General features: G+C 34.9%; 1 protein-coding gene across 1 annotated transcript in view; it reads right to left on the bottom strand.

Annotated features, from left to right (window-relative positions):
• Positions 1 to 16262, bottom strand: part of prkcaa (protein kinase C, alpha, a) — a 183704-nt gene that overhangs the window by 23537 nt on the left and 143905 nt on the right. The window contains exons 6-10 of the mRNA XM_067373002.1: positions 15376 to 15532; positions 12421 to 12555; positions 11734 to 11827; positions 4030 to 4170; positions 3306 to 3479 (exon numbers count right to left, since the gene is read on the bottom strand). Coding sequence (XP_067229103.1) covers positions 3306 to 3479; positions 4030 to 4170; positions 11734 to 11827; positions 12421 to 12555; positions 15376 to 15532 — 701 coding nt within the window. The remainder of the gene's footprint in view (positions 1 to 3305; positions 3480 to 4029; positions 4171 to 11733; positions 11828 to 12420; positions 12556 to 15375; positions 15533 to 16262) is intronic.

The following is a 16262-nucleotide window of genomic DNA, read 5'->3' as shown; positions in this document are numbered from 1 at the left end:
TCCTTACGTCACATTTGGTGGATGAATAAGTTAACATTTTGTGTGTGTGTGTGTGTGTGTGTGTGTGTGTGTGTGTGTGTGTGTGTGTGTGTGTGTGTGTGTGTGTGTGTGTGTGTGTGTGTGTGTGTGTGTGTGCGCGCGTGTGTATGTTAACTTTAGTACTTTTTTATGGTTGGATGTTGATGCAAAGCATCTCTAGAGTAGATCTGCTCTATGTCTATTTCATTTCTCTTCATCTTTGTCTGTCATAATAACAGTTTGTACCATCACCTCACCATCAGAGGTCACTATTGCCTAAGTTTTTGTTTTATTTCTAATGGACTGTTACCTAGGTGTTTTGATTTTGTGCTTTTCACTTGTTGGTTATGGTGGCTTAAATTGTAATTGTTTCATTAAAACTTTCAGTAAATGGATCCTTCTCATTCGCCCTGTCATTTCGCATGCTCTGTGCATAAACACTTTTCAGCTTTTTTTTTTTTTTTAATCAAATGTGACTATATTGAAATAAATACATATTAAACCTCATAACTATTTTAACCAAGCATTACATTCAGAAATTACCACAATATGTACCACAAAAAAGTGTTTGTATTGTTTTGTAATGCTGATGTTTTAAACATTTATGGAAACCATTTCAACTTTGAGAAAACAACAACTATAACAACAAAAAAACAGAACCACAGATTTCTAAAAAGTCCAGCTGCTATTTTAAAAGTATGTTCAAATATATTCCCCTATAGTACTGTATATATTTCCCTTTTGCATTTTTAATATACTGTATGTTGCATTACTGTATTAAGTATTTGCTTTTTCCATGTCCTTACATATTTGTACTCATTAAAATACAAAATCCCCCACAAAAAAATGCTGCACAGATTGGAAAAGAGTTTTAAGATACTAAAACTATATAAAAGCTGCAGTCTGTAACTTTCGAAGCTCTAGTGGTTAATAAACAGAACTTTGTGCGTCTTGCGGAAGAACACTGTAGCCAAAGCTACTTCTCTCTTTTATGTCTATGACGAGTCAGGCAGGTACTGTGCTATTCTGCTGTGGTAAGTCAAGTCAAGTCATCTTCATTTCTATAGCGCTTTTCACAATGCATATTGTTTCAAAGTAGTTTCACAGTGACAATAGGAAAATTCTTATCAAGCTTTTTGATTGAATCACTTCTGTTGTAAAAACTGTTAATTATTACTTTAGGGGCCGCTTAAATGACAACTTTCCTACTGAAAACTGAATACCTTTAATGCATTCTTGCTGTTCATTTACGCGTTTAGTCTATAGGTTTGCGTGTTTAAGTTTGGGTAAGACCCAAACCAGTCTAAAATACACTTATTATAGGTGTACCATAGTGATTCATTATAAGACAAAAACACGGTTTGGAGAATGGATTTATGATGTACTTGCTCATTATGATTTTTTTTTTTTTTAATTCCAGTTGGTTGTTTTTAAAATATACTTTTTTAAAATCATTCTGAACTATATATTAAACTTACCAAACCGAATATATATAGTACATATTTAGTTTAGTTGGCTAATGCAAAAGCATTCATACAATTTTAGGATGACTAAATATCTTTTGGGATCACTGTAAATGGGTATTTCAGTTGCCAAACACAAACAAAACTCAAACAAACAAAAACAATGAAGGATTTTTTGAGTATTCAATCCTTCAAAGAAATTCTGATTCTGAAAGGTGTATGTTTGGTATGTGAGTACCATTAGTGGGATTATCATTTAGCCCACAGCAGTGCTGTATAAAGTACTCGAAAACCATACTTGAGTAAAAGTAGTTATCTTACCAGAAAATGACTTTGGTAGAAGTCAAAGTCACTGTTTAGAATGTTACTTGAGTAAAAGTTTTAAAGTATGTGATATTTTTTGTACTCAAGTACGAAAATATTTTTTTTTTATATTAAATGTACTTAAGTATTGAAAGTAAAAGTACAAGTAAATGTAAAATACAAAAGGAGCAAAAAATATCATTAAAAATTGTTCTATACACAGTTTGAGCAGCAAGATTGTGTTCAGTTTTAAATCTTTCATACATTTTGTTTCTTTGAATTAAAAAATGGCAAAATGTTTATAGTAATTTTTAAATATAAAAAATACTAATATATTAATTATACATTGATTGTATCCCTAACCCTAACCCTAATGTTAATTCATAGTGCATTATAACTAATGTAAGAGACAACTTTAAAATGCAAAAATGTAAATGTTGAAATTAACAATGAACAATACTTTTATAAACCTTTAATTTACAAATGGACTCTTAATGTAAAGTGTTACCATTTCATAACAGCTATGCTTAAAACTTACCATCTTTACAGACAAAATATAGCATGGGTCTATTATATGTACACATTATTTGCTTCTATTTTAGAAAACTTGATGATGATCTTATCAAAATATGTGTTACAGTGCCAATAAAAAGAACTGAAATCGAATACATTTCTGTTTTATGTTTCTGTCGCTGCATGATGAGGGTACAGTTTAAATATGCAACTTCGCTTGATAATGAATGCATACCAGCGAACAAATGGATATAAACTAATGCAAATGAATGATAACAATCGTGACATTAAACAGTTGGTATTTTTGTCACATTAGTAGTACCTCAAGCGATTAAAACAATGTTAGCCTCGACGGAGAACATACTACTGTTCTCCACTAATGCAGCATCTAACTAATTACTTTATAATGATATGAAAACATGTACTGTAGTGTACACTGTATAAAATACCGTTTTGTTGTTCATTTTAAATCCGTTTTTGAAGTGTCCCGCTCTGTGCAGCGCGCAGCCTCACATCACGTGTCAAAACAAACTATACGAGGCATCAGTAATAGTTTTTATTTCACCTCTAGAGGCCGCTCTCGTACTGTATAATGACAGCGCACTCTTCTCTGCCGCTCCAGCAACGGATGCAACCCGTATAATGAAATCAACAGCGGTTGTGCGAGCACTTGCTTGCAGTCTGTGTTCTTCCGACTTTATTTTGTAGTAAGTAACGAAAATGCTTTATGGGAAAATGTATCGGAGTAAAAGTATACATTTTATTTAGGAAATGTAGTGGAGTAAAAGTAAAAGTTGACAGAAATATAAAGACTCAAGTAAAGTACAGATTCTCTCAAACAATACTTAAGTACTGTAACGAAGTATTATTACTTCGTTACATTACACCACTGGCCCACAGACAAAATGACTGGTTAACAGAGTCTTCTGTTTGAATGCAATATAAATTGGTTTACATAAAAGTGTCCAACCAATGCATAAATAATAATTCAAAGAGAGAGTTCCTCACCACAGTCTGAAAGCAGGAGTGGAGATGGGTGAGGAATGGAGGTTTGTCCTGCTGAGCTAGAACTCGTTTCTCTACCATGGTGCATTCAACATCATCATCCTGGATGACCACATCCTTCTTCAGGATCTTTATAGCATAAAGTTCATCAGTAGACTTCATCTCAGCAAGCATCACCTGAGTATGGAGATAACAAAAGCTCAAACTGCCAGTTAGGGCCATTGGCAAACTTATGATACCAAACCATTTTCACTGAAAAAGAAAAAGCATATTTTTTTTGTCATTAATCATTTTGTTTTTAATTTTATTTAGCCTTTATTCAGAAAAAGCAGGACAAGAAGGGCAGCATCTAATATATCACAGTACAAAAATGATTACATACATATATAGAAAATAAATAAACAAACAAATAAAGAAAGAAATGCAGGTATATAGTTATAGTAGTTAAATATATATTGGTAGTGAGAAAAAGAAAAAAAAATCACAGGAAAATTAAACCCATTTGTACCTATTTTAGACCAAACCTTAGGAACAGTCAAAGGTCCATAAAAAGGTCCATATGCACCTCATTTGTGCATCATAAAATGGAAAAAGTAAATAGCCTTAAAAATGAATATATTCCAATGACTCAATTTGCATATAAAAAGGGAGAGCCAATCATATGGTGGTGAGTAAATGTATGCAATTAGTAAGACACCTAATAATGGGGAAGTGGTTGTAAACTCACCTTTCCAAAACTGCCTTTTCCCAATACTGCCAAGAAATTAAAGTCTGTGAGCTTGACTCTGTCTATACTGCTGGAAGGTAAACTGGACCCACTGTCATCCACAGGGGTGGTGACTTTTTTGATCGGACCCAATTTGGCTTTCTGCACACAGATAAACAATAACTGTAAAATCAGGCTAGAACTAAAGGCAACATTCAGATGCTTGAAAAATTCCCATGATGCACTTGGAATCCCTTATGCAAGTGAGATTCTGGAACATGTTTTCTGTAATTTATAAGGTGTGAATTGACCTTAGTCTTGGTAGATTCCATATTTATTTTATTTATTTATTTATTCATGTATTTATTTATTTGCAAATGAAAATGAGGCTATGATAGAGATAAATGCAAAAAATGTCTGTTTAATGGGTTGACTTAATTATGTCTAAATCTCATACCACTTTCATAAGAGTTGGCCACCAGGAATTATTTTGGAAAGACATATTTTCAATGTTGAAAAAAAAAAAAAAAAAAATACCCACAACCCCTTGAACAGACTTTATGGCTAACATTTGCACAAACAATAATTATTGTGTCTGTCTACCCTGACTAAGGCCCATTAAGCTTTTAGAGATGCAGCTCAATAAAGCATAATCCACTCTTTACAGCAGCATCTGCATTTCCTACCAATGTCCTATAACACAATCCATACACAACAAGGCTCACTCTAAATCTGCCTTCCTGATTAATTCTGGGTAGTGTCCATGCAGTTTCCCAAGGCAGATGAAATTCTTTCCATCACAGCATGCAGAAGTCAGTCAGCGGGCCAAGATTCTCTGCCAAGGGCTCAAACTAAAACAGCAGCACACAATAATTTTTTTACTGAAGAATATCTAATTTAGTCTAACCTGTTTGATATGCCTGTTTCTTGTTTTTGTCCAGAGATCCCATTTTGACAGAGCCAGTAATTTCACGATAGCCTTCTGTGATGTTAAGCATATTTTGAGCCCTCTGATTTGGAGGTTAGGAATTATAGAATACAAATGCCAGTGCATCAGGTGTCTTGGAGTGTAAAGAATTGCTTAGGTGGTATATACAAACACTTATAGACACTCGCAGACCCAGAGGCACAAGGTGGTGATATTCATGGCAATGCAAGTTTTATGAAGCAGTGGATTTGTCCCAACATTCAATCAGGATAGTATGAAGGTAGCTGCTGTCAAAGGAAAGGTGCTTATTAAGGCAGCCAACAAAGATCAAACTCCCTACACTGTGATAGAGTCAAACCTGATCTCCAGCTGAATTTTTTTTTTTAGATATATTTAATGGGAAAGAAGGTGAAAGTCTCATTTTATTATATCTTTTCATTTCACAACACTGAAGAAATGACACTTTGCTACAATGTAAAGTGTACAGCTTGTATAACAGTGTAAATTTGCTGTTCCTTCAAAATAACTCAACACACAGCCATTAATGTCTAAACCGCTGGCCACAAAAGTGAGTACACCCCTAAGTGAAAATGTCCAAACTGGGCCCAAAGTGTCAATATTTTGTGTGGCCACCATTATTTTCCAGCACTGCCTTAACCCTCTAGGGCATGGAGTTCACCAGAGCTTCACAGGTTGCCAATGGAGTCCTCTTCCACTGGTGGATGTCAAAGACCATGTGCTCCTCCACCTTCCGTTTGAGGATGCCCCACAGATGTTCAATAGGGTTTAGGTCTGGAGACATGCTTGGCCAGTCCATCACCTTTATCCTCAGCTTCTTTAGCAAGGCAGTGGTCGTCTTGGAGGTGTGTTTGGGGTCATTATCATGTTGGAATACTGCCCTGTGGCCCAGTCTCTGAAGGGAGGGGATCATGCTCTGCTCATTTATGGTTCCCTCAATGAACTGTAGCTCCCCAGTGCCGGCAGCAATCATGCAGCCCCAGACCATGACAATCCCACCACCATGTTTGACTGCAGACAAGACACACTTGTCTTTGTACTCCTCACCTGGTTGCCACCACACGCTTGACACCATCTGAACCAAATAAGTTTATCAAGATTCAAGATTCAGGATTCAAAATAGCTATATTGGCATGGAGAAAGAAATCTTTACATTGCCAAAGCATTAATAACACTGTCAATAAAAATAAATAAATAAAATAATAATAATGAAGAAAGAATAAATCTAGCAATAAAATAGCAATAAAAATGTTCAATCTTATAATATATCTATTATATTATATTATACTATATTATACTATATTATACTATATTATATTATATTATATTATATTATATTATATTATATTATATTATATTATATTATATTATATTATATTATATTATATTATATTATATTATATTATATTTATCTTGGTCTCATCAGACCACAGGACATGGTTCCAGTAATCCATGTCCTTAGTCTGCTTGTCTTCAGCAAACTGTTTGCAGGCTTTCTTTTGCATCATCTTTAGAAGATGCTTCCTTCTGGGACGACAGCCATGCAGACCAATTTGATGCAGTGTGCGGCGTATGGTCTGAGCACTGACAGGCTGACCCCCCACCCCTTCAACCTCTGCAGCAATGCTGGCAGCACTCATATGTCTATTTTCCAAACACAACCTCTGAATATGACGCTGAGCACGTGCACTCAACTTCTTTGGTTGACCATGACGAGGCCTGTTCTGAGTGGAACCTGTCCTGTTGAACCGCTGTATGGTCTTGGCCACCGTGCTGCAGCTCAGTTTCAGGGTCTTGGCAATCTTCTTATAGCCTACGCCATCTTTATGTAGAGCAACAATTCTTTTTTTCAGATCCTCAGAGAGTTCTTTGCTACGAGGTGCCATGTTGAACTTCCAGTGACCAGTATGAGAGAGTGAGAGCGATAACACCAAATTCTGACCTTGTAACACTAACGAGTCACATGACACCGGGGAGAGAAAATGGGTAATTGGGCCCAATTTGGAATTTTTTTTACTTAGGGGTGTACACACTTTTGTGGCCAGCGGTTTAGACATCAATGGCTGTGTGTTGAGTTATTTTGAGGCGACAGCAAATTTGCACTGTTATACAAGCTGTACACTCACTACTTTACATTGTAGCAAAGTGTCATTTCTTCAGTGTTGTCACATGAAAAGATATAATAAAATATTTACAAAAATGTGAGGGGTGTACTCACTTCTGTGAGATACTGTATTTATTCATTTATTTATTTATTCGGTACAGGCGTCTAGTGGTTAAACCATGGTATCCCAAATGATTTTCTTTATTTCTCCCACCAGACGGCACCAATTTGCTTTCCATGCATTGGATTTCACATACCTTTGCTTATACACAGTATTGAATGAAAATAATATGAAATCTATGCATACCTCTATGTAACTATCAGAAACCTATCACTGCCCCATGAGCAGGCATACACAACAAATAGTCGAAGATGAAGCTGGATTAATGTAGCGACCATTTTATAAAAAAGTGATGCAGATAAAAAACGGCACAAAACCAGCCAGCCAATCAACACACACATATTTACACGCTGCTGCTGCCACGCACCTGCTCAACGTCCTCTAATGTTTGATCCTGAAACCACATCAGAGGGGTAAACAGAGATATACATGCAGACGCATAATACACATAAGCGTGAAAAGGAATAGACTATATTTATCTAATCTTCCAACCCAAAGTTATGTGCACTTACCTCTGGCAAAGTCTGACTATTCAATTCTGATATATCAGCTAGTGAGACAATGGCAATTGAAATTGTATGTCAGATAGTTTCAAAGAAATCAATAAAAATGGCCTGAATTGACCTTTCGCCGGGAGTTTGATTGACAAGCAATCTAACCAATCAGAACGCCGAATCCGCCATTTTGTCCGACAAAGCAGTCAGGAGTTAGAAGATTAACCTCGGTGGAGTTAAACTTGAAAAGTTGTGTATAGTGACATCTTTCCGCGTTTGAAACAACATTCATTCTCATGTTCATTCATGTTTATTTGATGCTATAAATGGACTAGTAGGAAGAGATGATCGGTTTACGAGCCTCTTGAGCTGAGGCGCTACAGCAATCTGTCACGACCATGGTCACGACACATTAAAGAGCCACAAAATTTTTTTATTGTTTGAATTTCTTAAAAAACTACATAGTTTGAAAGCTGGGACTTTGTTTAATATCATAAGTAACCTGCTTTGTCTTGTCTGTCGATGTGTTGTCCGTATTCTCTTTGCTCTGTGATGTATTCTTCACTGCGTGTGGCGTGATAGCGCCACGGCTTGTTGGACAAAGCAACAGTAACTGGGGGGGGGGCGGGTCTTTGCAAAGGGCCAATTGTTCATGACATTTATATTTATTATTTATAATGTCATTGTATAGTTTTATTCAATTTAAATTAAATTCAACTATCTTTTTTGCCATGACAAAAGTAAATTTTGATTTTTCAATGCATTAAAACGACAAAATAGTTTAGAACAACTCTGTGAGCCTCTCTGTATGGTTTCATATGCGTGGCGCATACTTAGGCCTCCTTTCGTTTTAGAGGGTCATTATATTGAGGCCTCCACTCCTTGAGCTCGGGCCATCTACTGCAAGCTTCATCAGGCCTCCTCTCGCTACAGAGAGATATCTTTATTGAGGTCTCCGCTTTTGCCAGAGCTCTGCTAGGACATCTTGTTCCAGGTTGTAGGCCCTCTGAAAACTTCCCTGTGCGGTTTCGCATACGTGGGGTGTAGTTGGCCTCCTTTCGTTTAGAGAGTCGTCATGTTGATGCCTCCGCTCCTAGAGCTCGACTAGGCAATAGGGTAGTATGCTAAATTGTTAGGCTCTCTGGGAGCCTCCTTAGCTACTGACCTTAGTTTGGGTAACTAAGGTCAGTTTGTGTTCAGGGCTTCCCACACATAGACTTTACTTGGGCAGGCCGCCCAGGTATATTAATAGCCGCCCAAGTATATTTGGAGACACATTTTTGCTTTTATTATTTTTATCTTCTTATACTTTATCCGCCCGAGATAATGAAACCATCCATGATTGAATAACTTGTGGAAAATCTCCCATTGCCCTACATGTTTCATATCTGCTCATTCAGTGTGCACGAGAACTGTTTACTCCAGCTGACATTCCCACGTGCGCTGAAGAGACAAGGTGGATATGTCACAAAGGTGGCTCTGTTTTGCGTTCTACAGGCTCACGCAACAGCACATCAAACTGCTCCAAAGTGATACCCATTCAATGAATAGCGCACATTTATGCTAAGTGATTGTTATTGAACTTGAGTTGATGAATTACAACAATGTCTACTTTATGGCCTTTAAATAATATGTTTTAGAGATGGCTGTAAGAATGCATATTTTATCTCTCTAATCTAAAGCATCAGCCTGCAATAATATAGACATTTCAAAAAAGATGATTTTTTTTTTCTTTTTCTGGGCATTATTTTTTATTTATTTATTTATTTTTTATTTTTTTTGGGTTACACGATAAATTGTATTTAATTTGATTTCCATTTATAGTAAACTATTGTTTTCTCTGGCTGGGATGCTCCCCAACAGGAAGAAAAGCCTATAAGAATAATTGAGACATATTATTCAATATATAGTATCAGTAAAATCTGTGTCCCATTCACTGAGAGAGACACTATATGACAAAGCAAGGAGAACTCTACCATTTAAACACTGTAATTTTACATAATTTACAATGCAAAATAATGCATTATATTAGTATGTAATTAAATGTAATTGTAGCCTATGTAATTAAAATGAATTTCAATAAATAAAAATATTCTTAAAAAACACACATTATTTGTTGTTTGTCACATGTAGTAGACTATTTTTGTGCCATGGGTAATAAGAGGACCGCAAGTATATTTCAAACCTGTGTGGAAGCACTGGGTGTTCCTAGGCCACCTCTCCTTTTGAGATTGTTGTTTTAGGTCTCCACTCTGTAGAGCTTCACAGGCCAGTTAGCTCTGAGTGTTAGGCTCTCTGTGAGACTCCTTGGACACTGGCCTGAATAGAGAATGCCTGCCGAGGCCTCCATTCTTGAGAAGCTCCGGTCTATGATGTTGCTGGTGTAGGGGTAAGGACTCCTTTGAGTCTTTGACTTTGCTCAGCCAATTAGGCACTCATCCCTCCAGCATGGCGGTGTGGGTATATCGTTTTCTGTCCATTTGAATTATATTATTTTGTTCATTGTCCTGATTGTGTTGGTTGTTGTTTCAGACTGCTTTATAGAGGGTGATTTGGCTGTGGTCTGAGAAAGGTTTTAAAGGCTTGACTGTGAGTAATGAATCAGGTGCAGTGTGATTCTAAGAAATCGAATTCTATTGCAGTTCTAGAATTAACCAGTAGCGGGACACGTGACATGCTTTTTATTGCCCTCTTTCCTAACAAATATTTTAGTAATCATCATAAATTAGTTATCATTCGAAAGCTGAAACACATTCATCCTGTGAAAAACGTTATGAAATTGGACTTTGCTTTAACATAGATATGGTACTTTAAACCTATTTAAAGGGCTCAATTTGTATGATATCATCTTCAAATTCTGAACAAAAATAGACATGGCTTTGGTTTTCTAACAATATTAGAGTCCAATTTTTTTCTTTAAAATATATATTATGTATAAAATAAAATAAAAAGATTTAGTTTACAGAAAACATACTTCTATAACATTTATACACATACATTTTTTGAAGCAGCTTTCACTTCTGCAATAATCTGCAGTGTATCCAAATTAGGTCTGTATTCAAAAGCATTCATAAATTACAACCATTTAAATTCAGATGCTTGAAAAAGGGGGGTGACAGTTAACAGATCACCCAAAAGATTTTATGATGAATAGAAAATTCCAAAATTAAATGAACAGAAAATTCAAAAGAACAGAATAAAATTTTTAAAATATCATAAAATAGAATACACTATATAAATCTACTAAAACTCTAAACACAACCAAGGGGTTTTGTTTAGCTCCTCAAGCACATATGCTTGGTGGGATTTCAATATCATCTATGAACACTAAAAAAAAAATAAAAATAAGAAAAGCTATTACTGCCATCATCTGTCAAAACAAAGAATTACAAGAAAACTGATTCTAATAGACGATGGTGAATGATGTGGGCACTGAGCTTTTCATCTAGTGTGCAACTAGCTTTAAATGTTTAATGGGCCACATAGACATAAACCACCCCAAGGCAGCTATAATGTATTTCTGTGTACAAGCATCTTTTGTATATGTCTCAGGAAATCAACAAGCAGATGAAATATTAATATCTCCTAATCATGTTTCCACTGAAACAAAATATCTGACAGATACATAAAAACAACAGCTATAACATACTGGCAAATCAGCTTTAGCTAACCTGCTAAACAGATCGGAGTCTCAAATCATGTTACTCCGGAAATTATAAGGTGTTTCACACTAAACTTTTGCTGCGTCTTTCATTAGTCTTTAGTCTCAGCAGTCAGTAGTAGGCCTAAGGGTCACTCTAATAATTTATTGGTATTCACCAACCTGCTAATTCTAGCCATCAAATAACGGTTACATTCTCATTCTTTATTTTTAGTTAACAAAAGTTGCAAGCAATTAGAAAACAAAGAGTTGTTTTGTAAGAGCTAATCTACTGTTGGTTGAGCCTCAGACAGTATTCGGTTTCACCTGACAAAAACAAAATTATATTTTCATTTGGGTCCAAAATAGTTTTCCTATAGAACAAAAAAAAAAAAAGAGAAATTTGTTTGTTTGAGTCACCTCGAACTTCTGTCGGAGCTCAGTATCCTCGTCATCTTCATCTGGAATGGGCACATTGTAGTACTCTCCTTCCTCCTGATTTAACATTTTGTACCTGCATCCCAGGTAAAGAGATGGTAAAAAGTTGATTGTTTATTTATGGTATTCATCAAAGTACATTTCAAGTACACACAGTTCTGTTTACTGCCTAGTGTTCATTCTGAGTCTGAAAAGCAATATCATTTTATGTTTTCCACAGCAAAATAATACCAAATAATATCACATAATTTCAGAACACTAACACTAGACAAGAAGAGCTTGCACAGTAAAAAAACAAACAAAAAAAACCCAAAAAACAAATCTGCCATTTTTTCCTCACACTCATGTTCCAAACCTATTTCCAAAAACATAGTGTATATGCTGTTAAGTATATTTTTAGAGAACATTTTTCTAAGGGCAAATAAATAAATAAATAAATAAACTTCATTAAAGGCCATAAAAGTAGTCCATATGACCAATAGACTATATATGTCTTCTGAAGTTTTGCAGACTTTAGAATGCTTATAATAAAGTACACCTTTCTGGGGATTTAATGTTGGTTTTTAACTAATAGAGCATACCTAATAATGTCAGAAAGTGATTGCTTAACAAAATTTGTGACCAAGCCATTTTCCTTTCCAAGACCTTCCCAAAGACACACATCCTTACCATCCACACACTGGGGCCTTTATGAGCTCGGATACACCAAAAGACATTGAGCCCATGAAGTCATTGCGGGTCGTTCTGTCCCAGTCCCACACCTCCACAGACAGCCGACGGTCCTTATCTGATGGCTTCAGCTTACTGGAACACACACGCATACAGGATGAAGCATTGCATTAGCACTCCTCTTCATCATATTCTAAAGCAGGGCTTTTCAGCTGCTTTCTTTCAGCAATATATAGTATCCAGACATTTTCTATTTCTATTCATCTTATCACTTTTGTTGTAAATAATAACATGTTAATATTTACAATGATAAAGTTTTTTAAGGTTTGCTCATAAATTCCTTCAAAACGAGAAACATGAGTTTACACCCTTTAGCTTAATGTGATAATCTCCCAAAGTTTCGTAATCCAGATAATTGAGTAAAGGTATTTAAATGACTATTAAAGTTGACAAAGTTTTACGAAATTAGCTGGAAATGAAAATTGCTTTTCTCAACTCCTCTTGTCACTTCTGAGCATTTCCAGGTATATTCCAGGTATCCCCTGAAACATCACTATCTCTGCTCTTCAAATATGGTGTTAAACGTTGCATAAAACTAATCAAAAAGCTTAGAAATGTACACAAACAGTGACATAAATGCTGATCATTTGTCAATGGGAAGCCCCGTTTCGACTGACCGGCATGCAATTGGTCCAGCTATCCTCCTGTCAGACAAGCAGCGCTGAGCGCTCTGTGTAAACAAGCTAGCAGATCTCCTCAGAAAGATAGTTCAATACTGTGTATTGTAGTATAGTGTAATGTAGTATACTGTGTGTAGTTCTGTTTATTAATTTGAGAAATGTCGCTGTCAAAAGAGAGCCAAAGCGTTAAACTCACCTTAGGCTTTCTGTGACTGCGTGTACATGTGCGTGTACGCACGAGGTGAGTCAAAGATGCGGACACACACTGACACACCCTTCATCTCAAGCAAAAATGTAGCACCTCTGTTCAATCTTTCTGATTTTAGTAAATCTTTGTAAAAGTGCCTTCTAAAATATTTATTCAAATAAATACTTTAAAATAATTTGAGCTTCAGCCTGGTTTAATAGCATTTATATATATATATATATATATATATATATATATATATATATATATATATATATATATATATATATATATATATATACATATATATACAAATGTCTTTACTCAAATTAAGCTTAAAATAAATAAATAGTTTATTCATTTAAATGCAATGGATTTTAAAAGATAACAAAAAACGGGCAAAAAACTTTAACTTTAACTTTCAAATGAAAAAAGAGGGCAGATGATCATAATTCAAATGGGTATATCTTTAAAACCATTCAAGGTATGACTTTGACTATCATTTTAAAGCTTATGGTCTCCTCTTTCCATTGATGACAAAATCTCAGTTTTGAAATTTGGGTCACTGTGACTCATTTTGCTGGATTGGGTCACAAATGTTGAGTTCAGATTTATGAACAGACTGTCAAATTATGACCTTACACTGATTTGTACATAGGCCTACTCTATGGATGTGACTCTATATAAATGTTCACACCACTATACCAGTGAGCAGCCATGTGACATCTTTAATAACTTTTGTATTTGGGTCAATGACGCAACGGGTCATTTTTTTGTCCAAGGGCGTTCATAATAATAATAATAATAATAATAATAATAATAATAATAATAAATATGACATCCAAAGTATGTAAGGTAGTACAACTAGATCTCTTTTATTGAATCCAAATTATATTAATTATATTTTGCTAAATATAAAGTATTTTATACATTTTGAAGTGTCCAAAGGTCATTGTGTGTAACCATCCAAAGGCCAATACAGCCATTTCATTTGTGATTAAAATGTCTTAAAATGTAATAAATGTATTAATTTTTTATTCTGGCATGATTTTATAACATCATATATCAACATAGTGCAAAATGGTATTAAAATTATGTGTAGAAGTCGTTGCTTTGTTATAAGAAAAAATGTCCGGAAAAAATGAATTTAATTGATGTAATTCGGAATAACCAATATAAAGGGACCATTTTGGATCAAGTCATGTGGTCAATATCATATGACAGGATGTAAAATCATTCAGACACCTTCAAAGGACCACATGGTCATGAAACAAAATAACTAACTTGCTCTTAACTATTTGAAAAATTCATGTTTTTACTTGCTCATACAACTGCTATAAAACATGGAAAATGTTGTAATATTTTAAAAACTTGTCCTAAATATAAAATGTTTGATAGGCCTTTTTCTAGCTAGCTAGCAATCCAACTAGCTAGCTAGATATCAGTCTGTTAGCATTGTTTGAAAATATCATAATTCGACATAGCCAAAAGTGTCATTCGGTAAAACCGGAATTTTGGTTAAACCGAATACTTTTTTTTTTTTTGACAAATTTTGTCTATATTGTAAAAAATGACAAAAGTAATGTTAATTGATTATAAAAACCTCAATTTCATTGTTAACACTTAATAAAACTTCAAAACTAATTATATCTCCATTATGTTTTTTTTTTTTTTTACACTTTTAATAACCTTATTTTTTAGCTGATGTCTGATATTATTTCATGCTATTTTCTAGGAAGATATAAATAGTTGTTATTTTGAATGTTTGGTATGCATATGCATGTCTTATAACGGTGTGAATTGCTCAGTTCTTCTTGGTTCATAGTGTTTGGAATAGTGATTTCATCCAAGTCAATCAGAGGTTTATATAAAATGTTTGTAAGATTTGGCCCATAGGCCATCAGTTAAAGAACCATGATCTAAATCAGTTAAAGCCATATATTAAAACTGATGCTACAGTAAACTTGTATGGAAGATTAAAGTAATGGGTAAAACGTCAATTAATAATACAATATTCATGCACATAAAACTAACAACAATGACACATTAATCCTGAATATCAGGATGTAATAAAATGTTGGGACTCACAATGTAAACGACTCATTCCAAGCCGGATTCAGGGAAGAACGGATTGTTTTTGTTTTCTGTTTCGTCTCATTTTTAGGGTCTGGAATCAACTTGAGCTTTACATATGGATCAGACAATCCATTCGGGTCCATTGGAATCATGTTCTTGCCTTCGACAACTGCAAAATAAGAGAACAAATCAGCATTAAAAAATAGAAATGTAAATAAAATAGGGTAGGTGGTGATGCTCATAAACTCTGAACTGTATGACAGTATGAAGAACCGACTTCATCCAGATCAGGGTCATGCTGTCAGAGCAGAGCATTGGTGTTATTTATTTGTTGAACCAAGCTTATAAGCTACACCAAAATGTCCCCAAAAGGACAAGGATTTCAGATATTGCTGTCTTTGTTAGGACATTTTGCATTTTGTCCCCAAAACGAAAGGGAATACCTGAACCACACACACACAAATGCATAAAACATCATGGAAATACCTGCCACATATTTCCTCTACTCAAATCCACAGAAAGGTTAGAATTTGAATATATAAAAATGTCACAACCCGAAAGGCAAATGAAAACATGTGGTGTACCACTAAAATGTGTGACTATGAATACAATGAAACAAAAGGGGCACAATAAAAAAAATATATGTATCTATAGCATGAAAATAATAAAAAAATAAGCAAAAAGGCAAATGAATTTGGGGAAGTTGCTATGATGGCACACGTGACAAATCTGCCTGATATTGATGTCAAAATACTACAGAGCCAACCTAAAGAGGCTGACTTAAAATACTGGGCCTCAAAAGCCTGTCACCCAGACAAACAGGGAATTATCAGAGACTCTAAAGGGACACTTGTGTTGCTTATACATCACTACCATGGTCTCTCACACACTGCAAAGAC

Source organism: Chanodichthys erythropterus, chromosome 21 (genome assembly GCF_024489055.1).
Source record: "Chanodichthys erythropterus isolate Z2021 chromosome 21, ASM2448905v1, whole genome shotgun sequence".
Classification (NCBI taxonomy): Eukaryota; Metazoa; Chordata; class Actinopteri; order Cypriniformes; family Xenocyprididae; genus Chanodichthys; species Chanodichthys erythropterus.
The sequence above is the reverse complement of the archived record's forward strand: the minus strand, read 5'-3'. Positions and strand labels throughout refer to the sequence as shown.